The following is a 27486-nucleotide window of genomic DNA, read 5'->3' as shown; positions in this document are numbered from 1 at the left end:
CCCTGCCTTCACTATAAATATCTTCGGTACCTATGGTGTTTTGCTCTAGTCAAAGTCAGCTGTTCAAACTTGTGGCGGCCATTTTGTGACTTAGCAGGAAGATAAAGGAGGGTCTACGGTCCTCTAACTTTAGCAGAGCCTTGATCGACTGATTAGCGCTAACAGACGTTTATGAATCATGTTTTTTAGCATCGGGCCTTCAAGGAGCCTTCAAGGAGGCTCTAACTTTTTATGAATAAGGCTGTAAGTTTTTTCCCATCGGCTAATGCCGATGCCTCGTCAATAAATATGGGGAGAGCAACAGAGCAGTGCAACAGATTGATGCGGTGGTGTTGGCTTCCAGTGTTTTACGAACAATGCATCGCAGCGAACTCCGTGGACCTTGCTCCGTGGCTGAACGAGCTGTCAGCACAAAACCTAGCCGACTTGGTGAACATGAGTGACGCGAGCTACAATTGGACACAAAGCCAAGGCTCAAGTTTAAGTACGTATTATAATAATAAAAGGAAGGAAAGAACGTTAGATAAGGATAGAGCTACGTTAAATCTACTCATTGTGGTCCCGGAGAAGCTGATAATGGTACAGACCACGTTGACTAGGTTGCCACTACCTATGTCGGATTTAGGGCTGTAAGGATGCCAGTTGTCACGCCAGGTAGAGGCGAATTTGAATGCTAGGAAGCTGTAATTTTGCACGGATATATACATAAACTATGCCGACAAAATAGTACAATAAAAAATTAGAAAACAATTTTTTTTAGGGTACCTCCCATAGACGTAAAGTGGGGGTGTTTTTTTTTTCTCATCCAAACCTATAGTGTGGGGTGTCGTTGGATAGAAATTTTAAAACCATTAGGGGTTTCCTAAGACGATTTTTCGATTCAGTGATTTGTTTGCGAAATATTCAACTTTAAAGTGCAAATTTTCACAATGGTAGTAAATATATCAAACTTACAAGGAAAACTATAACGGCTGAGTTTGCTTGAGAATTATTAGTAGTTTAAGAGTAAATAGCAGCCTAAAGTATAAAATATACCTCAACTTGGAAGATTCCGTATAAAGTACGAAATTTTTCGTAATGGCTACGGAACCCTATTTTGGGCGTGTCCGACACGCTCTTGTCGGAAACACCGAAGATAGGCTCCATAGCCGTTACGAAATAAGTTACATTCATATATCCGTGCAAAATTAAAGCTTTCTAGCACTGATAGTCTCTGAGCAAAGCCGCGGACGGACAGACATGGCGAAACTATAAGGGTCCTTACCATTTTGGCCACGAAACCCTACAAAGGTTAGTGTACGTCACAGGGGATCGAAGAGCTGACAGCTTCCGACAAATAATTAGGAACGTTGCCAGCATCTTCGGGTGGAACCTTGTCTAAGGAACCTTGTCTAGTTTATGTTTTAGGTATGTAGATATTTTAATTTTAGGATAGTTTTGTCAACTTTCCGCAACTTGCACATCTGTTATCGTAGATATATATAGCAATAAGGGCCACTCCGCACACATTCCATCAACATCAACACGTGACAGAACCTTCTACAGTAAAACATTTTGAACTTAGCTCATGTAAGTATTCACAATGATTCTGATTTTGTTCCCGAAACCGCCAACCAAGTACGAAAAAGGTTAGAAGTACACTTTTCATGTATGTTGAATGTTCAACCTTATTCCTTTTTGAGTAGGTTAAAAATGTCCTAAGGCGAAAATAGCGTATTCAACACTTCTTGTTGAGTGTCGGGCGGTTGTAAAATGCAAAAAACGTTATGCTTGCCATTAATCAATAGGTGTACTTTATACTCTTAAGAAATAGATTCGATAATCTATATTTACCTTCCAAGGCAGTTATAATCTGCTTTTACTACGACCTCGTTATCTTAATTTGTGGTTAACTACAGTGTAGTTACTACACAATGGCATTGTGGTCTTAAGTGGATGAGCTCAGTTCAAAATGTTCCCCACAGTCAACTCAGTTTGGAGTATTGGATTTCCTAATCAAAAATTTACTTAAATTTGTTTCTTGGGTGTGTCCGGAGTTCGGAGTGCCTACAGATAGCACGCGAGTTGAATGCAGTCGGGGCCTGAGGTGAAGAGCGGGAGCCTCTCCCCCCGCTAGCCTCACGCCTCGCCTCCCTCAGTCGCCTTTAGTGTTCGTGTAGTGCTGTCCTTGATAGCTGTCGTACACTTATCGATCGTGTTAAAACTCATATTGTACCCCGTATTATTTTTTGTTTTTTAATGATGACTGATGATCAGTTCGTTCGTTTTTTTTTTGTTAGCGGTTTAATGGTTTAATCGAGTTACATCCATCGTTTTAAGTCAAGTTGCGACTACGATGGATGAAACAAATTTAAAGGTTAGGTGCTAAGTCCTAATTATATACACAATTATGTGCGTGACGTTAAAAAGAATGTGAAAAATGTTAATGAAGGAAACAGCGCAACTTCTCGGATTTAAAACTATTTATTTCGTACCTATTATTTTTGAGAAGGTAAATTTCGGAAACTGACAAGATTTCATTTTTTTAACACCTCGGAATCGAGAGAAAGAGTTTTGCCTCCTGAACATGGGCAAATATGTATTATAATTTATTTCTCCATATTTAAAAAAATATAAAAAAATTGAAAAAATATATCTGAATTTGCCAACACTACCACAGAATAGATATGTTTTCTTTGCCTTTTTCAACAGAAAAAGGAGAGCAGCTGTCATAACTTTGACAACGTCTACGTCAGATTTACATGATCTTTTTTTTTAAATAGAGACTAGACAAAAGTAATGCCTCTATTGTGTGGCAGTTTTGGAGTTATGCCCTTTTAGAATAAGCACATCTCAATTTTTTTATATATATTAATTAATAATTGTAGCGTAATTTTAAAAATATCAGTGTTTTTCTCTTTCCACAGAATACAGAGAAACGAATCAAATTATAGTCTTAGAAATATGAAATCTTGTCAATTTTGTGTGGGGATTGAAATTTCCGTTTCTTACATTTAAATTTCTTATATACTTACTTATCTTGTGTAAATTTCCAGTCCGAGAACTTTTTGGAAACTTTCTGCAACTTGCACATCTGTGTCCAGAGAGGAGTATCATAGCTATATGACATTTATTTTATCGCAGAGTACCGGCATATCGACCCGAAGGATATCCTCCGGCAGAAGCCGGACATACAACAAGAAAACTATAAAATCTATGATCAAATGAAAGATATCAATCCGAGCTTTGCACAAGTCCCAAAGGCGTGTTATACCATACAGAGCACGTGGCGACGGGCGTACGTACCTATAGGGCTACTACGAAATTCGAAAATCGAAGTTCGTGTCTTTCGGTCCCTCTGGCACTTATACTATTTAATACGAGAGCGAGAGGGACGGTACGATACGAACTTCGATTTTCAAACTTCGGAGCAAGCCTTCTGCACTTAGCCTGCGTTTCCACTAGAGATGTGCATGCAAATATTCTATGTGATGTGTTGCGTTGCGAGGTCACGAGGAATGGTTTGTAATGAATCAATAGAAACGGTTGTTTACCTATCCTCGATCCGCTGAGCTGTTTAACTAGAGTTGCGCTGAGCGAGGATAGGTAGATAAATGCAGCGTTTCTATGGTTCATTACAACACACATATTCCTCGGAACCCATCCTGATGGAAACGCAGGCATAAGCGCAAATCATCACAGTATGGCAGCGGTGCAATAGAGGAGTGAGGGAAACCCCCCCCCCATCCAAACTACTTTCCAAGCATAATGAACGGTATAATTATGTTTGTATTACTTACTATAGGTAATTGTAAAACAGCGAACAGCGAATAAAAAAATATCAAAAGAAAAGTTCTTTACTAGTGTCTCGTCGGAATTTGAAAAAAGAAAATCCGAAGTTTCTATTGTGGGGGCCCCTCTTTTCTGGAGGCCTCAGGGCTGTAGCCCCGGATGCTCTCCCCTAAATACGGCCCTGAACATCACACTGACGTGATATTACGGGGAGGGTCTTCATCTGTCGTGACCATGATCTCCCTCTGGGCCATGGGCTGGATCTTCATAGCATTGACCCTACTTCTTAGACTGTTGTCTTAGTAGATATTTTTCAAAGGTTATTATTTTTTATTTTCCTGCGACAAAACGTCGCTGGCATGTGAACACCTCGTAAGTACCAAAATTTTCATAGTGAATTTTTGTAGTGAATTTTCATGGTGAATACACAGGATGATCAATCCAAATGGGTCAGTAGGGAGAAATCAGAAACTATGAGAGATATAGCGAAATCTGTTCTTAGGAACCATGGCTTCGATTTTCTATTTAGCTAATAAAAATGGCATTTTTATTTTATTTAACTCATACATAAACGGGAATCGGACCTGGTCAAAATCTCTGCAAACTATGTTTACGAGCAAGTGTGTGTTTTTTTTTAATTGGGCACCCAGTAGAAGTAAAGCAGGAATGATTTCTTTACTCGTCTAACTTTATGGTGTGAGGAATCGTTGGATAACCCTATCCTGAGCCAGTCCGACACGCTCTTGGCCGGTTTATTTAAAAAAGCTTTGTGTCTTTTCAGACGTATTGACCTGCTCCGTTATTTCAGTTTGCGAGAATACTATGAAAATACACACACTTTTGAGGTATGATATGATATGATTCACATTATTCTAGTAAAATCTTGCCAGTAGCGATACATGGCGGGTCACAATCCAAACGAGTTACACGATCGATCGATCGATCGAGCACCGCAGTGCCATGCTACTGGAACGGTTTTACTGGAAAAATGTAAACCGGGCATTATGCGTTAATGAAATTGTAGCTTTACGTAATATATTTTTAATGTCAAACAAAATATCGAAAATACAAACAGACATGGATGCACAGAAAAACCAGAAAAAGAGACCAGCACTGGGAATCGAACCCAGGTCCTCAGCAATCCGTGCTGCGTGCTATAACCCCTACACCACCGCTGGGCAAGAATCTAGACACAAATTTCTCCTATGCACACATATATCAGATTGCTTTTTAGGGTTCCGGAGCTAAAATGGCAAAAACGGGACCCTTATAGTTTCGCCATGTCTGTCTGTCTGTCTGTCCGTCCGTCCGCGGCTTTGCTCAGGGACTATCAATTCTAGAAAGCTGTAATTTTGCACGGATATATGTGTAAACTATGCCGACAAAATGGTACAATAAAAAACTAAAAAAAATTTTTTTTAGGCTACGACGTAAAGTGGGGGTGATTTTTTTTTCTCATCCAACCCTATAGTGTGGGGTATCGTTGGATAGGTCTTTTAAAAACCATTAGGGGTTTGATAAGACGATTTTTCGATTCATTGATTATTTTGCGAAATATTCAACTTAAAGTGCAAATTTTCATTAATATCGAGCGTCCCCCCTCTAAAATCTAGGCCGGTGGGTGGAAAAATTTGAAAAAATTCAGGATGGTACTAAGTATATCAAACCAAGGAAAACTATAACGGTTAAGTTTGCTTGTGAATTATTAGTAGTTTAAGAGTAAATAGCAGCCTAAGGTATAAAGTATCCCTAAACTATGGAAGATTCCGTATAAAAGAAGAATACAATAAAGAAGATTATACAATAAAGTTTTTCTATTCTATTCTATTCTATTCTATTCTAATACGAAATCCTGAAAAATATTACTTAATTTTTTCGTAATGGCAACGGAACCCTATTTTGGGCGTGTCCGACACGCTCTTGGCCCGTTTTTTAGGCAAATTTAGTTATGAAACTATGTAAAACGTTTGAACTTAGGTATTGAAGGGCACCCTTTATTTTACAGATTGGGTATTTGACGCATGTCATCGTGTCAAAATACATGAACACACTGGAGTTGTATGATATGGTCGCCTACCGATTCCTCGAGCATCCAAGTTCGTATTACCTTCTAGTCACCAAAACCCAATCTTTCTCCGCAGCAGTCTTTTTTTTTATTCGACTGGATGGCAAACGAACGAGCAAATGGGTCTCCTGATGGTAAGAGATCACCACCGCCCATAAACATCTGGAACACCAGGGGTATTGCAGATGCGTTGCCAACCTCTAGAGGCCTAAGATGGGATACCTCAAGTGCCAGTAATTTCACCGGCTGTCTTACTCTTCACGCCGAAACACAACAGTGCAAGCGCTGCTGCTTCACGGCAGGATTAGCGAGCAAGATGGTGGTAGCAATCCGGGCGGACCTTGCACAAGGTCCTACCACCTGCAAAATGTGTCTTATCTGTGGAATCGGCTATCAAGTGCCGTCAGGCGGTCTGCGGAGTCGCTTAACGGTAGATTCACATGATTCAGCATGGAATCGCATTTAGTTAGATGATTTCAAACACAATATACGCATTGCTGGTCAGAATATGCTATCACATACTTTCAGCTGCTAAAGGATGCCATCGCATACTTTCAGATGCTAAAGAATGCCATCGCATACTTTCAGATGCTAAAGAATGCCATCGCACGCTTTCAGCTACTAAAGAATGCCATCGCACTCTTTCAGCTACTAAAGAATGCCATCGCACGCGTTCAGCTACTAAAGAATGCCATCGCACTCTTTCAGCCATTAAAGAATGTCATCGCACGCTTTCAGCTACTAAAGAATGCCATCGCACGCTTTCAGCTACTAAAGAATGCCATCGCACGCTTTCAGCTACTAAAGAATGCCATCGCACGCTTTCAGCTACTAAAGAATGCCATCGCACACTTTCAGCTACTAAAGAATGCCATCGCACGCTTTCAGCTACTAAAGAATGCCATCGCACGCTTTCAGCTACTAAAGAATGCCATCGCACGCTTTCAGCTACTAAAGGATACCATCGCAACGTCCAGCACTAATATCTGACACAACAAAGCATGCATGAATATCTGATAAGACTCTATTTCTAGGTGACTGTACTTATTTATGTATGTGTATTTTTTGATGTACTATCAAACCAACTGAATCGTGACCCACTGTGGAATCTTTTCGTAGAAAAAGTCATAGTGACATCGTATTGCTTGACAAGGGAATTCATTTAGACGCTTACCTACTGTGAGAACGTTCTACGGTGGGTCAGAAATCCAATAGTTCGACTGTACTATTTAGGTAAATTTAAACCTTTTGGTCCTTTTATAGGTATTTTCATTATAGTGTCTGTCTACGAGTACACGTCTCTTGTTTTCTTGTTTCTATGTCATTCAAAGATTAACTTGATCTTATTACTTTAAGTGAGTTCGTCTTTAAGTACTTACATTACTTTCTCTTGTTAACTGTTTCATATCATGTGCTTTTTGTATTTTTTTATTGCAGTGAAGAACTACGCTCCTACCGCCTGGATGTGGTTCATCTACATAAACATATTAGATTACACGCGCCACATTATCCAATGGTGCCATATGATGCATGAGATAATGGCGAAGTATGGCCTGGCATCAGGCACCAGCAAAGATGGTCCAGACTATGAGACTCTATCAACTCCTGGTAATACTTTATAGTTCAATGTATCAGGCGTTACTTTGCGGAGGTCCATATCAATGAACTGAATCAATTACTTTGCTCACCCGCGACCGATAGCTACGTTTATGTGAAAAATGTGTGTTCAGTCACGCACAAATCACACACCATCACTGCCACCACACTGGGTTCACCATGCGGTAGCATAACATCTAGTAGCATCTAGTAGATGTTAGACTAATTGTAATTGAGTACCTTAAGTTTTCTGGGATGGTCATGGAGCATGAGAAGTGAAAAAGATTTTTTTGATGGGCCGATTCCGCTTGCAAAAGAGAACGGTTGATGACGCGTGTGAAAGGGGGATAATAATATTTCATTCCTTTAGCATAGCGATGGTATCCTTTAGTAGCTGAAAGCATGCGATGGCATCTTTTTAGTACAGGGATGGGGAAACTGCGTCCAGCGGGCCATCTCCGGCCCGCGAAGGCTTGAAATACGACCCGCGACCACCAACAAAAATCAAGAGAAGATTTCGTATTGTTACAAAATTTAATTCTCATTGGCAATGGCCAAATTAGTGTTTCAGAACATACATATCAATATTTTTATTTCAGTAAATAACATAGACAAAAATGCAACAACTAGGCCCGCCATATATTTCGTTAGTATTATATTGGCACGCGAAGGAAAAAGTTTCCCCATCCCTATTTTAGTAGCTGAATACATGCGATGGCATGCTTTAGCAGCTGAATGCATGCGATGGCATCCTTAGTAGCTGAATGCATGCAGTGGCATCCTGTAGCAGCTGAAAACATGCGATGCATCCTTTTGCAGCTGAAAGCATGTGGTGGCATCATGTAGTAGCTGAAAGAAGCGATGGAATCCTTTAATATGGTATTCTTCCGGTTGTCCCAGAAACTTGAATATTATTGGTATGGTAAATCATTTTCAACAGATCCAGAAGAAATGGAAATAGATATAAATATGCGAAGAGTATTCACCAGAACTACCTAGCAGAGCTTGCAGCGAGGAAGAAGAAGCAATTAGAGTCGCGTTTGCGTTACAAATATGGAATGAGGAATCCGTCCATGAACCTAACCACTACGAAGACGAAGCGACCACCACAGTAAGTTTTTATAAGTTTTTCCATTTTGCATCAAGATTTTAAATTGTCATTAAAGATCCGTAGTTGTGAAATTTTATCAACATCATAATCAGCCGGAACACATCCACTGAAATAAATTGATTTTTACTCCTTCAGAATAAATCGGCTAAATGGATTGGGATGAAACTTTGCATATAACTACACGATTTTTAATCGGCGATCAGTTCCCATTCTCTCTAATTCTGTAATAGGGAATACTGCAATGTTCTGCCGTCAGAATGCAGTACTGGCCCAAAATATAAAGAGTTTTATAAATGTCTTTTAAATGTACAATAAAACCTGTCGGAGTGTCGTTTGTGCGACACACGATTAGGCGATACAAGGGCACGACAGCTTCATGCCTTTAGTCCGAGCCATTGTTTTGGAGAAGCATGTTTAAAAGAAGTGAAGAGAAGCGGCGAGTTTTCGTTCATTTGGCGTTCTAAGGGGGATTTTGTTTAACAGTGGACGTGGAAGCTGATGATGCTTAAACTTTTCTTTGCTTTTCAGATTTTGGAAATGGCGTACGGGTACAGCGGGTTGGGGCAAAGAGTACGGCTGGTCTATCGAAGAGTTTTTCACTAATTACAACTAATGATCTGACAAAAGCATAATTATAAAGAAATATGTATTTGTTTTACGACTAACAAAATAAAATACAACATGAATACAATTCGTACTGTATAAAGCTCAAAACTAATAATAGGTATAATATAAATTAAATAATTTGTTGAATCAGGCGTTACTTTGCGGAGGTACATATCAATGAACTAAAAGAATTTCCTCGCTCACCCGCGACCTTACGATAGCTAAGCTTATGCAAAATGAGAGAGAGAGAGAGAGAAAAACATTTATTTACACATATTCGATAGGTACACAGAAAAAACACGTTAGGATGAAATAATAATTAAAAAAAAACATCGAATAGTATAAATTGGGACCCAATCAGCATAATGTTGCGGCAAGCCATAACGCTGTTTTTCAGTGGGGCCCATCTGCGTAGTAAATATGTGTGTTCATGCAGTTCCTCCACCTCCACACTGTAAGAACACACACAAATCACACAAACTCATCCATCACCACCACCACACTACACCGACGCGTTTCGAACTCAACCAGAGCTCATCTTCAGAGTGACACAACCGTACACCATGCTACCAGTTGTTAGACCCTCTAACAACTGTCTAACAACTGGTAGCATGGTGTACGGTTGTGTTGTGTTTGCTTACTATGTGTTAGTGTTCAATAAACAGTCATCATCCCAGCCTATATACGTCCCATTGCTGGGCACAGGCCTCCTCTCAGAACAAGAGGGCTTTGGCTATAGTTCCCACGCGGGCCCAGTGCGAATTGGGAACTTCACACGTACCATTGAATTGCTTCGCAGGTTTAAGCAGGTTTCCTCACGATGTTTTCCTTTACCGCAAAGCTCGTGGTAAATTTCAAATGTAATTCCGCACATGAATTTCGAAAAACTCAGAGGTGCGAGCCGGGGTTTGAACCCACGACACGACCCTCTGTTTGAGAGGCGATAGGTCAAACCACTAGGCCACCACGGCTCTACAACAAATAAACAGTCATTGTATTGTATTGTATTTTATTGTACATATTGTATCCGACGGCCGAATATCCAACTCGTTGTACTTTCGCGTGTATTTTATCTATTTAGACAATTTTCATGTGATTTCTGATTTTTTTTTATTGGTTGGTTTATTTGTGTAAATTTTGCTGTACCTATATGTTGTGTCTTCTGTGTTAGTGAATAAATGTCTTCTTTCTTTCTTTCAACTCTAGTTTAGTATGAAAGCACTCTATTCCACTTGTATGTAGGGACTCTACTAGACTAGTAGAGCGATAGCTTAGAGGTCATGAAAATCGTTCATATCGAAAAAGGAAGAAAAAGAATTAGGTAAATCAAATAAACATCCGTCACTAATCTAAATCACCATCAATATCTCGAACCCTTATGCAATGTTATGCCAACAGCCCAACAACATAGGTAAACTGAAATAATTTATGTTTTATCATACCTACATTATTATATTGCGTGCTGTTTTTACATTTTGTAGACAAAATTAACAAAATAATTTACCATTATCGTAGTATTATCAGGACGATAGTGTATCTAAAACTTCTTAAAATATAGATAGAGTGTTATCACGTCGAAGTTTTATAAACAAGTACTTATGGCGTCAGAACAGCTATTATATTATACCACCAGTCTGTCTACGATCCTCTGCCTGTGCGATTGTGTCCAGCCATTATTATCCTGTCAACTTAAAAATCTTTTCGAACCAACCGTGATACCTTACCAACGTGACCTTTCCAACTTGGTCGGGTAATACAGATTGGCGCGCTGTGTTTACTTTTTAAAACTTGGGTGCTTTTTAGTGCAAGTGTCTTGATTTGTTGTCTAGTATCGGATTACCCTAACCCGTAAGTATTATTGAATATAGCACGATAAAGAACTTGGTGTTTTTTTAATTATTTAGAAATTTTGGGCTACGATCGGTTGTATACAACCTTGGCTGTCAAAATTATCTAAAAATACTTTCAACGCATGTTCTACGCAACTACGTTAGTTCCGCGTATACGATATTGTGTTTTATCACTTCGCAATAAAGGCCTTGAGTTTAACAATTTGACATTTAGTTTAAGCAGAAGTTAAAGAATTAAAGTCATATTCGTATTCGTTTAGATATGGACCTTGCTAATTACACGGAAGGTTGAAATTTTAATGTAAAATTACTTAACTTATTGTCTTTTATTTTGAAGGGTTAGTATCTTACATACTCTTTGATGTTATATAAGTATTATTGGTATTAATATGACGTAAAAGTGATAAGGTCGTGGTGTACAATTTGCAAATTTAATTGGACTGAATAAAGTTCAAAATTGGATAAACTTTACTGCAACTTTTTTTTAATGAAAGGCGCAATTGACAGGAACGAAAGTGTGTGAAAGACATCAATGAAATTAGTAAAACTATGTGAACAAAATATGCTTTTAGGTTTAAAGGGAGTTTACAAAACATATATGTACCTCTACTTGACTCTTCATTGTAGGTAAATAAAACACAACGTCTGTAAAACGTGATCATATAGATGAAGAATTGCGTGCCACAGACAGTGAAAGAATTTTTCATCGTCAGGTTAAACATCTAGGAAGCACCTATATATGGCATGTCAATCAGTCAATCAGTCATTTGCAGTGAAAGCTCCTGGCAGTCTCTATAAACTCGATAAATCCAAATTTGAATCAAATCACTTCAAATAAAAAACAATATTGCTTTTTTATAAATGTAGAATACAGTGTTATTTTCTAAATCATAATCTCATGACGTAAATGGCATGTCGACATTAACACAAAATTTAGTTTAAGTATTAAAAAAATCGTAATAAATTTTAAATCGTAATCGTACTAATATTATAAATGTGAAAGTTTGTGAGTGAGTGAGTATGTTTGTAACTTCTTCACGCTAGATAAAATCGAGGCTACTTTTTATCCCGATGTTCCCACGGGATTGGGATAAAATCTCGAACTAATAACCGCTGTGCTTAGAGTCATGAAATTTGGTATGTAGGTAGCTGGACGTCTGAAATAACACATAGGCTACTTTTTATCCCGATATTCCCACGGAATAGGGATAAATTCTTGAAATTCACAACCGCTGGGCTTAGTCATGAAACTTTGTACAGTTATCTTAACACAACCTCAACCACGTAATTATAGTCATTATATGTAAGTTTGTTTGTATTATCCCTTACCAATCCAGGAAAACGCAATCCTAACCGGTTGTAGTATCATATCATTAATATAAAATGTTCACCCATTTTGCCAACGGACTTCCAGGCTTAGTGTTCCAAAGCGGTTTGCTTCATCTTTCATAATGCGAACTGCTAAGGAATGGAATTCGCTCCAGTCGTCTGTTTTTTCGGATAAATACAATCTAGGGCTCTTCAAGGCTACAGTGAATAGGCTGTTACTGAACCAGATACACCTTTGGCCTCATCTGCACTTTACATCAGGTGATATAGGGGTCAATCATGGTCAGTTTTATGTGAAAATTATTCTCTATCGTTTGCCCGAATTTCATATGCCCGAATGTATCGTTTTATAGAATTTTCATTTGCCATAAAGTAATTTAGGTTAGGAGTTAAGGTACCATCAGCCAAATATGTTGTCTATAACCCTAAAGCTGTTAATCGTTTGCAAGTCATAAAACAATAATGCCAATACACGTGTCTGTCAACTTGAAAGTTCGACTTTAGCGACATATTCATTTGATAGGAACTTGTTACGTGTTTAGGTACTTATTTGGCCGGCCGTAAAATAAAATATGCTTAGATTATACGGAAATTCTTTTAAAAAAACTATATACCTTAGGTCACCCACGAAGACGCGTGATTTTGTCAAAACTAGACATTAATGACATTGTAATAAGAACCACGGCACGCGTCATCGTGAATGACTACCTATAGTCACCGACATGGCTGTAAAATGTGCACTGGTGCCCTAGGGCGCGGCGCACAGTTTGGGAACCCCTGCCATAGATAAATGCGTTGAAACAGCAAAAAATCGACAAGAAGTCTATTTACTACGATGATTTACAGTGAAGAGTACAAAAACGATAGCAAAACATGGTGGAATCTACACCTACATAGGTCGAGTGTATATGTATATTAATTCGCAAGTCATAACATACACATATTAGTACCCTTAGTGTAAGTTTTCGATGTTCGTGCTTCCGTACAAATAAAGATTTTACGCGAACGCGATCGAGACGTATTTTGTAACCGAAAACTTACACTAGGGGTACAGGGGGCCTACCACGCTCTCTTAATACGATTCAGTTTAGGCTCTAAACTGAACTGCATCGCTATTTCGTACCACGACGTTTCTTTTGCGATTCAGTATAAGTTACTCATTCTGTCAATTCTTTTGGAATTTTAAGTGTTTTACTTGGAATATTTTTAAATTTCAAGAACTTTTAAACTTTTATTCAAGTTTTATAACTTTTCATAGGTACTCACGACATTTTGCTTCTTAACTCCTCATTGATAAAACTAATTTTTCAGTGAGAAAAGAGACTCGTTGATTAGTGACAGCGTAAACATTTTATTTGTAATCAACACAACGGTTGCTCCCTCTTGTTCTGAGAGGAGGCCTGTGCCCAGCAGTGGGACGTATATAGGCTGGGATGATGATGATGATGACAACGGTTGCTAAGAACACGGAATGACATAGAGTTATGGTTTTCCAAAATAAAGAGGTTTTAGTATACAATATTTGGTTTGCATATAGCGGCATCCCTTTCGCGACTTAGCGTTTCAGTTTCGGACCAGAGACAATATCGGTCTTTCATTCACTTGTAAACCATTGAGACTTAGCTCTGAGAAATAAACGTCGTGGTACCAATTTCGACGATTCAGTTTAGGTGCCTAAATTGAACTGCTCTGCGTTTGGATCGTTTATGAAAAGATCATGGTAGGCCCCCAGGTATGTTTAACTTTAAGTGATAATTAGTTGTACCTACGCGCTCCATAATGTATCTACGGAACTAGCTATTATAGTTTAAATAGTTCACTAAATAGTTTACTGCCCGCCGTTAGCCGTTAACTGCGACTCCGTTCGCGTAGAATTCGTTTATCGCTATCCCGCGGGATATATGCAATTTTCCGGGATTAAACTATTCTATGTCCTTCTCCGGGACTCAAACTATGTGTATACCGAATTTTCTCTAAATCGGTTCAATGGTTTAGACGTGATGAAGTAACAAACAAACAGACTTACAAACTTATTAGTGGGATTTGCGAGTTCTCTCGGAACCCTTCGTGACTTGTCGGTTATTGTGGCAGCTGTATGGCTTGCGTGCAACAAGTACAACTCGACAGATAATGCTTCCCAATGATTGTGACGCACGCGCACACACGTGCTCGGTAAATCAAGTAAACAACACACTGACTGACTGACATAAACTCGGAAATACAGTCGATTTCAAAAACGTGAGCAAAAATTTGATCATAAATATCTGAACACGACTCTATTGTTAACGGCGTAGAAGCGTGTTCAGATATTTTTGATCAAATTTTTGCTCACAAGTTTATGAACTCTCACACAAATCCCCGCCCATCTAACGTCCAACAGTTCATATCTGGCCACCTCATCCCCGCCCATCTAACGTCCAACAGTTCATATCTGGCCACCTCATCCCCGCCCATCTAACGTCCAACAATTCATATCTGGCCACCCCATCCCCGCCCATCTAACGTCCAACAGTTCATATCTGGCCACCCCATCCCCGCCCATCTAACGTCCAACAGTTCATATCTGGCCACCCCATCCCCGCCCATCTAACGTCCAACAGTTCATATCTGGCCACCCCATCCGCGCCCATCTAACGTCCAACAGTTCATATCTGACCACCCCATCCCCGCCCATCTAACGTCCAACAGTTCATATCTGCATATGGCCACCCCATCCACGCCCATCTAACGTCCAACAGTTCATATCTGGCCACCCCATCCCCGCCCATCTAACGTTTGCACAAAAGATGGGCGGGGATGGGGTGGCCAGATATGATTAAAAAATAGTTACTGCTATTATAATAGAATAAACAATAAACAGTTTTTGGAATGAAATCAAGTATTAGACAAAAATATTTTGATCTATTCAATTAATAAATTAATCTTTTTACTGAACAGATTAATTATTTTGCAACTGCAAACTGCCAACAGTTCATATCTGGTCACCCCATCCCCGCCCATCTAACATCCAACAGTTCATATCTTGCCCACTTTCTGCCGCCACCCACGGCTCTAACACGTGAATTAACTTCCTGATAATTGCCGAATACCAAATGATAATGGAGTCTTATCCGCAACGCCTCGATAACAGGTAGATAAAAATGGCGAACATATAGACATACGTGTATGGCATTGGCGCCGGGTATCATTTGAGCGTTTCATGAACAGGTGCCACAGAATAAGTAAGTAATAGTACAGGTTACAGGTGCAATGAAGAGAGGCTTCGCCGCATTGCCGCTGCTGCCATACCTACGTCGTTATTTATATCTACTTAGTGTCGGTAATGTCGGATGAAGTCAATGAGGGCTATCGCGTATGAATTCGCCGCTAGAGGCGCTAGTGTAGCGTGTGGTCTCCGAAATGTCAAATCTCATAGTTTTTGGGTAAGCTACGCGGGTTTATTCATAATTATAATAATTTTGTGAATATTTTGCATGGCAATTATGCGTTACGGGGCAACGAATGTCTGTGTTTTGAGACAGTTTTGTCTTTCGGAAACTTTTGTGTTCCTTTTTTTCCGAACAAAACGGGACTAAGTACGCAACACTGTGGTTGCTCGATATTTTTATGGTACGGTTTTAAGGTGTATTAAATATGATTTTAATCTAAACTTTGTTTTCGCGCCCGTAATAACAGACTTTGAAAGCCATACTTAAAAACCTCACGCAACAGTGGCGCCATCTAGAAAGACAAAAAACGAATAGTCCTCATTGGGACTTAACTTAAGATTTTCAGCAAATGTAAAAGGTTTGGATTGAATTGAAAATCAGCGCTCTTTGTGTGCGTCCACAGCTCACGCTGAGCTGTATTGTATGAGCTATTTAGTATTATTTCTGCTTTTTAGGGTTCCATAGCCAAAGGGAACCCTATTACTGAAACTCCGCTGTCTGTCTGTCTGACTGAAAGTTGGGTCTCATATAACAAATGAGATTATTTAGCCGTTTTTTGCTTGATATTAATAACGGCAACAGGTGGACGCTTGAAATATTCACAGATTATTTAGTTATAAAATAAATTTAAAAATAAATAACGAAATTAAAGTAAAATAAATATTTAAGGGAGGGAGCCTCCCTTCTTTCTTTGCCATTTTTTGCTAATGTCACTAATGCGGTGTAGATAATGGTACGGAACCTTTCGTGCGCGGGTCCGAGTCGCACTTGGCCGGTTTTTTGCTTTATTTTATTTGTTTATTTTTATTTATTTATTTATTAGGACCTTCAACAACAAGTACACTTGTTCACATGTTTATATGATATTATTGTAATAACCTTTATTGTAAAATCAACTTAATAAAAATGTTCTTTTGGTTATATATAAGTTTAATTTGGAAAATGGTATCTAAAATATAAAATGTAATGTAACATAAAAAACGCAATGTTAAATATATTTTTTGCACGGACTGAATTTAACGCAATTTTTATTATATTTTTATTACAACTGAACTAAAAAAATATCAAAAACAATTCAAATTAAATTAAATATCTTTGTTTTTATAATAATGTATCTTTTAAGCGTGCTAAAGGCTTATTTTATTCTATCTCTTACCATCAGGAGACCCACTTGCTCGTTTGCCATCCAGTCAAATAAAAAAAAAAAGATTCTAATGATAACTGATCAGACATTGAACAATACGCAAATAACCACAAGGGTTATTGATTTTTACCGGACAGAACTGCTGGTCGATCGGCCTCCAAGAAAGGTCACGGGCGCAACAAATACAGATAAATACGTAAGATATACATGGTTTTCCTTCGTACCTATTTTATTAACCCCCGGCGCAAAAAGAGGGGTGTTATAAGTTTGACCGCTATGTGTGTCTGTCAATGGCACCGTCTGGCACCGTAGCTCTTAAACGGGTGGACCGATTTGAATACGGTTTTTTTCATTTCAAACCAGGTTTTCTAGGGATGGTTTTTAGACATGTTTTAACAAAAAAAAATAATAAATTCTTTATTTCGGAATACACAGGACTCCATAGATGATTAGTAACAGAGCTTATTTCTAAAACTTTAGGAATAACCGATTATACTAACTAGTCTAATCGGTTCAGCCGTTTTTTTGGAAAAGTTCGTGTATACATATCGTGCTCTCTCAATGAGGGTTTTCACAGAGGCGAAATATCTCTAGATGGCGTTAGTGTTGTGAGGTCCGTTTGACGTTTGCTTGCGATTGGCTCGTTTAGTTATTTTAACCAATCACGAGCAAGCGTCAAACGGAACTCACGATACTAACGCCATCTAGAGATATTTCACCTCTGTGAATGAAAACCCTCACTAGTTTCAGTACAGTCATTTGACACCATGATAAAGTTCCATAAATGGATATGAAATAAATACCTTACTTGCATAAGTATTTCTTTAAATTATAAATGTATACAAATAAAATTGTCAACAAAGTCATTGACCTATGCTAGAAGCTAGAGTTCAAACAGCAAAAAGTCAAATATCTATTCAGTTACTTACTTTATCAACAGCTTATCAGGAAGGCGTGAATAAAACATGATGTGAGAAACGATTAAAGGTTTATTACTAAATGATTAATCAGATTAATGAAGTAAAATATATTTTTTAACTTATCGCATTATTTATCTAAAAAACGATCATTAATCGCAATATTTTTATGATAAAGGTTACAAATAGACAAGATTTCATATTTATAACTTTTCATAGGTACTCACGGCATTGTGCTTCTTAACTCCTCATTGATAAAACTAATTTTTCAGATGAGAAAAGAGACTCGTGGATTAGTGACAGCGTAAACAAACATTTTATATGTAAACAACACAACGGTTGCTAAGAACACGGAATGACATAGAGTTATGGTTTTCCAAAATAAAGAGGTTTTAGTATACAATATTTGGTTTGCATATAGCGGCATCCCTTTCGCGACTTAGCGTTTCAGTTTCGGACCAGAGGCAATATCGGTCTTTCATTCACTTGTAAACCATTGAGACTCAGCTCTGAGAAATAAACGTGGTACCAATTTCGACGATTCAGTTTAGGTGCCTAAATTGAACTGCTCTGCGCTTGGATCGCTTATGAAATGATCATGGTAGGCCCCCTGATCAAATAATTTATTATTCGCAAAAACTTGTTTTCAATGGCGAGGTTTAACACAAATGACTTATCTGTTTTTATAAAGGAGTCAAAGTTCAATTATAATCAGTAGAACAAGAATATCAGCATTGTCTTTCGGTCTGTCTGTTAACTTTCGCACATTTAGAACGAAACTGACACAATTCAAAGTGTTCTCATTTTAAAACTCAATCATGTTAAAAGTCACAGCTCATTAGAGCCAGCCGGCACCCGACCAGCACCGCCTCGGCTTTCAGCGTCCACTCGTTGTCGACAGGTGGTCCACGGGTGGACACCGCGTTGACAACGAGTGGAACTCGCGCGGTCCATGAATTTCCTAGTAGTCCCTGTGGCGGCGAGCAGCGGGCTGTTAGGTTATTACCGAGTGGTCCACTCGCAAACGCATCCGCGCGTGCAAGCTCGCGAGTGAGGCGATCCGGTGACGCTACGGAGTTGATGTTTTGAGCGCATGCCCATACAAACACATAATATGAAGAATACTAACCGCTCGAGGTGAGGCGGTGCTGGTCGGGTGCCGGCTGGCTGTAATGAGCTGTGACCTTACTTAATTGTTTTATACAAAGTTTATTTTAGTAATGTGCATATTTCGAATTGTGTCGATGGCATTCTAAAGGTGCGTTATCAAAAGCCAGATGCGCGAGGTGGTTTTAAATAAAAATGGCCGGATGGTCTATCTCGGATCCATACTTTATTGAATCACGCGTTCAACATATTCTGGTGGCATGGTGAGCGGCTGTGTTGCTTTGAAGATGAGCTCTGGTTGACTTCTAAACTTGTCCGTATAGTGTGGTGGTGGTGATAGATGGGTTTGTGTGATTTGTGTGTATTCTTACAGTGCGGAGATGGAGAAACTGCATGAAGTAATTGTTTTAGATCTAGGCGCCTTTGGGGAAATAGAAACGCACTGACAGCGGTGGCGGAGCGGTGCAGCGCGGCGCGGAAGCTACCGGTTGTAATATTCGAGCTAACATGAAAGAGGCCTCCACTTACAGTTATTTGTATTATCCTACGTTGATAATAAAAACATTGAATAATCATATTAATCATACACAATAACGGTGAGAGTATTTTAAAGATACATTAAAAAACTGGCCAAGTGCGAATAGGACTCGCGCACGAAGGGTTCCGCCGCCACAGTGCTGGAACGATTTGCCTCCACCAATCCGTGCGCTGAAGTCAAAACATAATTTTAAAACAAAATGTAAAAATTACTTTCTGGCACTGGATACAATTTAGATTTGGCATATATTTCTACTTACCTTGCTCCAATAATAATGATCCATCTGACTGAGGTAACACTATTAGTCACTGAGCACATTGAGCGCATTTGAGAAAAACTATGAATATTCGTTAATGTTTTTTTTTCTTTGAATTGTTTTTGCAAAGAATGACGGTACCTTCACTTATCGTGAACGGGTTTGCGATGGGCCGGGCTGTGTTCCCACCCAGTCTATAAACAGGAATGTTTCTTTTATTTTTGCACTGTTTTTATAGTTTATCGAGAGTTATTGTAATGCATCACAATATCATTGTTATTGAAATTAATGTAAATATTACGCTACAATCCTGGTTTGACTTGTTGAGGTTTAACTGTTTCGAAAATGGTTAAACTGATCGAGTGTTGCCATTATTTCCGGTTGCTAACTTCCTTCCGCTGGCGTTCGTGTCGTCATAGTGTGTTGTATGTTTTTATATGTTTTAGTTTTTAAATGGGTCCCACTGAAAAACAGCGTTGCAGCTTGCCGTAACAGTATGCTGAGTGGGGTCCACTTTATACTATTCGATGTTATTATTTTTTTTTTTCTCTCCATCTAATGTATTTTTATGTGTATTGAATATGTGTAAATAAATGTTTCTCTCTCTCTCTCTCTCTCATTATCTATCTTCTCTTCTTCTCAGCATACATTTGTCCACTGCTGGACATATACCTCTTCCATGGATGTCCAGGTTGGTCCTGCTGTCTTACGGATATTATCCGCCCATCTATAGCTGGTGGCATTATCCTATACACATTAGATATTAGCAAAAAAACGGCAAAAATTAAGTTTGTTGTATGGGAGCCCCCCTTAAATATTTATTTTATTTTAATTCAATTATTTATTTTTTAAATGATTTTACAACTAAAAGTTCTGTTGCCGTTATTATAATATCAAGCAAAAAACGGTAAAACAATCACGTATATTTATTTTATTCTGTTTTTAGTATTTGTTGTCACAGCGGCCACAGTAATACATAATCTGTGAAAATTTCAAGTGTCTAACTATTACGACTCAAAAGATAGAGCCCTGTGGCAGACGGACAGACAGAACACTTAAGAAACGTTATATATTGCGAAGTAAGCCTTCAGTTATACATTATTATAGGTATGTCGTGTCGGTAGATATGGAAAATGTTGTGTCTATGTATGTTACCAATTATCACCATTAAAAATAAAATTCCGAAACGTCCTCGCCTCCTCGGACACGGACACTAAATTGCGCGAATAGTTGCATAAAACATGGAAGATATACGCCATAATATTTGACCACCAAAGATAAACTTTAAAGTAGCAAATTTAGCCTACTTATAGTAGCTACAAATACAAAGTTGAATATTGAATAGGTAATGTTTTTGCATTGTATTTTGTCGGATAAGTTCGTTCGTTTTTACTCAATTAGCTTCGGTAAACTTACGAAATAAACGTACCTACATCTCTATTACAAATTTATGAACAAATAATTCGTTATATAAAAAACACAAAAGTAAATAAATAAAACGGGCTCCCTCTTTCGAATTGTAGGAGGTCGGTAGGTACCAAATTGTAAAACATATTTATTTATTTGATATAGTAGAAATTTACACTAAGAATAACGACCAAATGTACTTTATAAAGCACGAGTCGTTCATTGAATAAATATTTCAATAATGTTTGTAGACTATACTGATTTTTGGAGTATAAATTAGTTAAACACAGCGCGGACAAGGGCTATGACAGGACTCGTTATTCTTTTGTTTTCTTTCCGCGCTTTCCAATTTTATTAGTGGCCAATTGCTAGACAGCGTTGGTATACAAACTATTTATTTAAACTTTGTACATGAGTCGTCTACAATGTTGATATAATATCCAAAATAACACTGATGATGGTGACCCACCTCTAGGTCTTAGGTACTACATCTATTTAATAAAAGAATAGGACTCACTGAGCTAACCACTCAGTGGTGCCCCAAGATGGCGTCGTGACAAGCCAAGGTGGAGATGCTGGGATGACCAGAGACATGTTCGCAAGCGACTGGCTAGACTTACGCGCAGACAGGGCGAGCTGGAAATCCAAAAATGAGGCAGAGAGGCCTTCGCCCAGCTGTGGGACACTACTATAGGCCAAAAAATGTTCTGCTAATCAGAACAAAAATTCCGTACAGCTATTAATGTACAGTCGAAGGCATAAATATCTATGCAGCCATAGCGTCAAATATGTGTATACATCGACCTTATGATTAGTAGCATAAAGGTGTATTTTTGACGTCTGATATTTATGCCCTTGATTGTACACTGAGATTTTACGGTAGATAACAAAGAAGAAATTACACAAAAATATAACAATTATATAAAAAGAAATAACTAAAATAAAAATTAGTTATTTCAACAAACATAATATAGTATAAAAAGAAACGATAATAATTATATAGATTAAAAAATATCTAAACCCTGTATCTCTCCTACCCGGGGCATCGTGCCTAGTATGCTTGCGGCATTCCCTCGCTGCACGTTGCGGCATTCCCTCGTTCCTTAAAACTAAATTAAATCTAGAAATGGTCCCCGTGGCATGTGCCGAAAAGTTGGCATCGTTTCCTGATTGCATAGCTATATGCTTAAGTCTTTGAGATATTTCTTATACTTAGTTGATAAAACATGGTGTAACAGCCATATGAAGATGAGCCATAAAAAAGTTAAAACATCTTGCGTTTTCTCGTCACGTAATTATTCTACGAATCCGAGTTATGCCATCACAGCTTTTTGCCAAGCCGAACCAAGGCCATATACGTTAGCTAAATATTGGGAGTAAGTCTAAGAGAGGTTGACCAATCCGTTTTGAAATGCCAATTATTGAGCCTATTGAAAAAAAACCTGCGAAGTGCGAGTCGGACTCGCGCACCGAGGGTTCCGTACAAATATATTTATTATGTGATGTACTTAACTAAAAATGTATGCTTTTCGGTTTTTTTTCCTTTATCTGCCCTATAAGAATGCTTCGTACTAAATTTCAAGACTCTGAGTTCACGGGAATAAGTATACCCTGCAGGTTTTGATTCCCTTGCGAGAGTCGAAAATTTGCAGCATAAACGGCTGTATCTATTGATTGCGTTGGCTTAGAAGTTTGATTTTTTTAACAGCTCCAAGGGACAGTTGACGTGAGTATTTGATGTGAATTTCAGCTTGATCCCTCCACGCGTTCCTGAGAAAAAGGGTCTTGACAGACAGACAGACGGACAACAAAGTGATCCTTTATGGGTTTCGTTTTTTTATTTTTTTTTATTCGACTGAAGGGCAAACGAGCAAGTGGATCTCAGATGGTAAGAGATCACCACCGCCCATAGACACCTGCAACACCAGGTTTCCTTTTGAGGTACGGAACCCTAATAATAAGGTGAACGTCCGAGTGCTCGACACTCTAATACCCAATAGACGGCACCCTGCTGGCATCTCTATTGCTAATGACATAAGACTAAAGATGACAGCCATTGGGACAGTGACGGGCACCCCGACGTTTACCTATACTTACTAAGGAATACTTAGTACGAAAGGAAGATGAGCAGATTTGTATGGACACCGGTCCAAGAATCTACAAGAATAATCGTAAAGGTTTTCTTATAATTATCATTACTTCAACTAGCGGCTAACGGCTCCAGCTAACGGCTAACGGCTTCTTCCGCGTGGAATTCGGTTATGTGTTGTTCCCTCGGGAAATGTGCACTTTCCCGGAACAAAAAGTAGCCTATGTCACTCTCTGGCCCATAAACTATCTCTATGCCAAATCACGTGGATCCGTTGCTCCGTTGCGGCGTGAAAGAAGGACAAACATACGTTTGTACACACACTCACATTTATAATATTAGTATGGATTATTTGTGCAAGATTAGATAAGTTCATTATTATCATCATCTCAGCCTGTACGTCCCACTGCTGGGGCTGGGCACAGACCTCCTCTCACATTGAGAGGGCTTGGGCCGTAGTTCCCACGCGGACCCAGTGCGGATTGGGAACTTAAATAATAATAGATAGGTAGATACAAAAATTCTATACTAAGTATACAAGGCGAGAATTATTGTCAAATTTATGTGTAAAAAAATAATGAACGACACGTGCGACACAGGAACTTAAGTAGTTATCGAAAAAAAAAACTATACAGCGTGTATTTTTGATACTACCTCAAACTTTAAGGGCAGTTAGTGGAGGCCCTAATAATCACATTTTATTATGTTTTAGTAAAAAATTGAAGTAGACTTATTTTTTTCCGTACAAAATTATTTAGCACGCAATGTATCACTACGCGATACTACTTTGTTTTATTCAAAACGTCGCACTTGTTGACGTGACAGATGTCACAGAACGGTTTGTACGCATTACATTGCTGCTCGAAAATATTTCAAAAATTAATTACGCTCTGGTAGTTAATTCTAAATTAACAATTTGTTTTGATATCGGTTCACAGCACTTAAATCTTCGTCTGGTTACAGTTTGAGGTAGTATCAAAAATACACGCTGTATAAGTATTTCAACTCACACTACTTTTAAACGGAGATACATTTTGTTCACTAGCTTTTGCCTGCGGCTTCGCCCGCGTGAATTCGGTTATCGCGCGCTGTAACCCTCGGGAACTGTGCATTTTTCCGGGATTAAAAGTAGCCTATGTCACTCTCTGGCCCATAAACTATCTCTATGCCAAAAATCACGTCGATCCGTCGCTCTTTTTCGACGTGAAAGAAGGACAAACATACAAACACACACACTTTCGCATTTATAATATTAGTATCTCCTTTAGGTGGTTTGAATATCTGCAAGTTAAATTTTAAAATTCTTATTTTTTGTTCTAGCCCTTCAACTTCGGATCTTCAACTGTGAAGCCGCCAACTGTCAAGTCAAACACCAAATTTACTTGTAACAGTGGTCAGTCTAGCCAACTGTGAAGAAAACCATTCGTCAACCAACTTTTCAGTTAAGCCCCAGTGTTTAATGACTGAAACAGGTATGAACTTATCAAATCATTAACAGTGCAGTGGTATTGCAAACCACTTGTGAACTAATAACCACAGTTGACTTTGTCAACTAAACAGTAGCAACAGCAACAGATCATATTGTCAACTGAACAATAACCACATGTGACCTTGTCAACTGAACAACAGGTGCCCTTGTCAACTGAACAGTAACCGACCGGTAGTCAAGAGTGAACCAGTAGTCCTGTAGACTGTCAAACCGTAGTCAGCTGTCAACTGTCAAGATGCTCGAAGACGTGATGCCTACCATGAGGAGCTTGAGCCCCGATCCTGAAGACATTGCTGCTGTTAACAGGAAATATATACAGGTTAGTAAATTTTATATAATTCTTCTGCGATGTTAAATGAAATATTTTATTTTTCTTCTTGTGTTGCACTCCTAGGGCTCGGGCCCACTTAGGACGTAACGTTCACGCCAGCGTCTCGTTAACGCCCGCGCAGCGTCGACGCGGCGTCCGCGCAGCGTCGCCTCGACGTCAGGTGGCGAACTGTCAGATGCCGGCGTCTAGCCAGCGCCAGCGCAGCGCCCCTCCCCTATTGACGCCGCGTCGACGCTGCGTGGGCGTTAACGAGACGCTGGCGTCCGAAAGACGCCACTGGCGTCGCGGCGGCGCAACGTGAACGTTAACGTCGGTGCTGCGCGGGCGTTTAACGACGACGCTCGAAAGACGCTAAGTGCTCCACCATTTTAATTTAGACCACACAGAAATTGAATGATGAAATATAAATCAAAATGGGATATTATCTTGAGTTGATGTAAATAAGTACTTTTGATCTAGTGTGATTTAGTGGTCTTGTCAATAGTGCTAATGGCATAACCAAAGGTATACTTAGTAGGCCACCTGCGGTTCGCGAGCCACATGAGGCTCTTTGGATGTGAAGCTGCGGCGCGGTGCGGTTAGTTCCAAACTTTATTTATGCAAGTAGGTACTATTTTTTGTGGCTGTTTAAAAACTGAAATTTATTAAATTGTAACTTGACTTTTGACTCCGAAATATCTGATAACTGTACCAGGATGTCTTTGTGCTACTAATGTCACGTTGACATCCCATACATTTGCCAGAGAAATCATAGCGAAAAGAAAACGTTCCAGCCTGGCACGTGATACAGTTTCTTCGAGTGCACTTAGGTAATTTGTAAACATAAGTAATTATTGAACATGAAACTACCGTGAGACTCACTAATATTAAATATAATGACCCGGATAACTCACGTCTTAAATCGAGTTTAGCTCGACATGTTTCGGGCTAATCCGTAGCCCTTCGTCTTCGGAGCAACGCGACTCAGCGGCTACGGAAGGGCTACGGATTAGCCCGAAACATGTCGAGCTAAACTCGATGTAAGACGTGAGTTATCCGGGTCATTATATTTAATATAAGTAATTATGTTTACAAATTCAGGCGATAAATTGTGAAAAATCCATTTTTTTACACAAACCTTGCTTCTCCGTTGTCCACTTCGACAACCGTCACACACCTACGTTTGTGCGAACGTACGCTAACGTGCAAAACCAGCCCTCATCTTCTTCCATATAAAACAATACAAGCGTTGCCTATTTACCGAAAAGTTCAAAGCTAAAACGCAAAAAACTTGTGTTTGCCCGGGTTCGAACCCACTCTTTCTTTCGAGGTCTGTGGTTAGTTCAAACTACTAGAGCAATCACCCTTATCACTCATATTAAGTTTGAGCATTATGCATAGGTATGCATAATGCTCAAACTTAATATGAGTGATTTAGGGTGATTGCTCTAGTACTTACGTAGGTACGTAAAGTCAGTTGTGTTAGTTATATTAGTAAGTACCTATTAGTATTGTTTTGTTGTTGGTGTCAATTAATATCTATATAGGTAAGTATAATCAATAAAAAAAGGTCAATAGATAAATGTACCTACAACAGTATAAGTAATAATAGCACAGAATAAGTAATAATAGTAAATGTAGTGACGAGTGAAATTTGTACCTACTTAGGTACAGTAGGTCGTATGTCGCTTATAATTACAGCAGCAGAGAACTTGATCGAAAATGACAGTCGAGATATCAGTACGTTCCAAATAGGTATATTCAGTAAACAGAAACCACAAGTTAATGATAAATTATGTCATCGCTCAATGTAGACGATTGAGGAAAATGACCGCAAACAATTCTTTGCTTTATTCATTCATGTGTTCCTCACGTAATTATCCCACTGATGTGTGTTATATTGTAATATGGGAGCTTGTTCAGCTTTGAAGGACACCTAACCTTTAATTTAGAAATAATTTCCGTCAATTACGTTTCGAATGATAGCATATTGTTGCACAATGTTTTTTTTTTTCATTACATCACGACAATAGTAACTAGCGCCATCTAGCGTTGACTGGCAGAACACAATAACATTGTAGTTTTGTAAGTTGTCACTTAGTTTGGCTATTCATTAACAGATGGCGTTGTAAAATAAATTAGCTGGGTCTTTCTTTTTTTCACTAAGATGATATACTCAATATAATTAATACATATTTATCTTTAATAATCGTCAATAAATTACTTTGAAGCGTGACTAAACATGAAAAGTCTGTAATTCGTCTAGAAAATAGCTTACCTGCTTGTTATCAGATCATTATAAGCCGTACATAACCGAAACCCGTCAAATTATGACGTAATGCTCCTATATACGTAGCTTTTCAACTTAGTCGGATAATGTACTTGATACTAGTTCGTCCTGCTTGCGTAGATAGCGCTGTCTCGCTCTAGTTGTCAGTATGACGTGTTCATAGTTCTTCGATCGGAAGTCAGT

General features: G+C 38.8%; 1 protein-coding gene across 1 annotated transcript; it reads left to right on the top strand.

Moving 5' to 3' along the window:
* The first annotated feature begins 273 nt into the window (after positions 1 to 273).
* On the top strand, positions 274 to 9234 carry LOC141444794 (uncharacterized). Its single transcript, XM_074110444.1, has 7 exons — positions 274 to 484; positions 3124 to 3277; positions 4553 to 4616; positions 5777 to 5867; positions 7274 to 7444; positions 8373 to 8543; positions 9072 to 9234. Exons 1-6 carry the CDS (start codon positions 289 to 291, stop codon positions 8429 to 8431), a joined length of 735 nt encoding a protein of 244 aa, XP_073966545.1. The 5' UTR covers positions 274 to 288; the 3' UTR covers positions 8432 to 8543; positions 9072 to 9234.
* Positions 9235 to 27486: the final 18252 nt, after the last annotated feature.

This window comes from Choristoneura fumiferana, chromosome 30, assembly GCF_025370935.1.
Source record: "Choristoneura fumiferana chromosome 30, NRCan_CFum_1, whole genome shotgun sequence".
In the NCBI taxonomy this organism is placed as follows: Eukaryota; Metazoa; Arthropoda; class Insecta; order Lepidoptera; family Tortricidae; genus Choristoneura; species Choristoneura fumiferana.
This window is presented reverse-complemented; position numbering and strand designations above follow the sequence as displayed.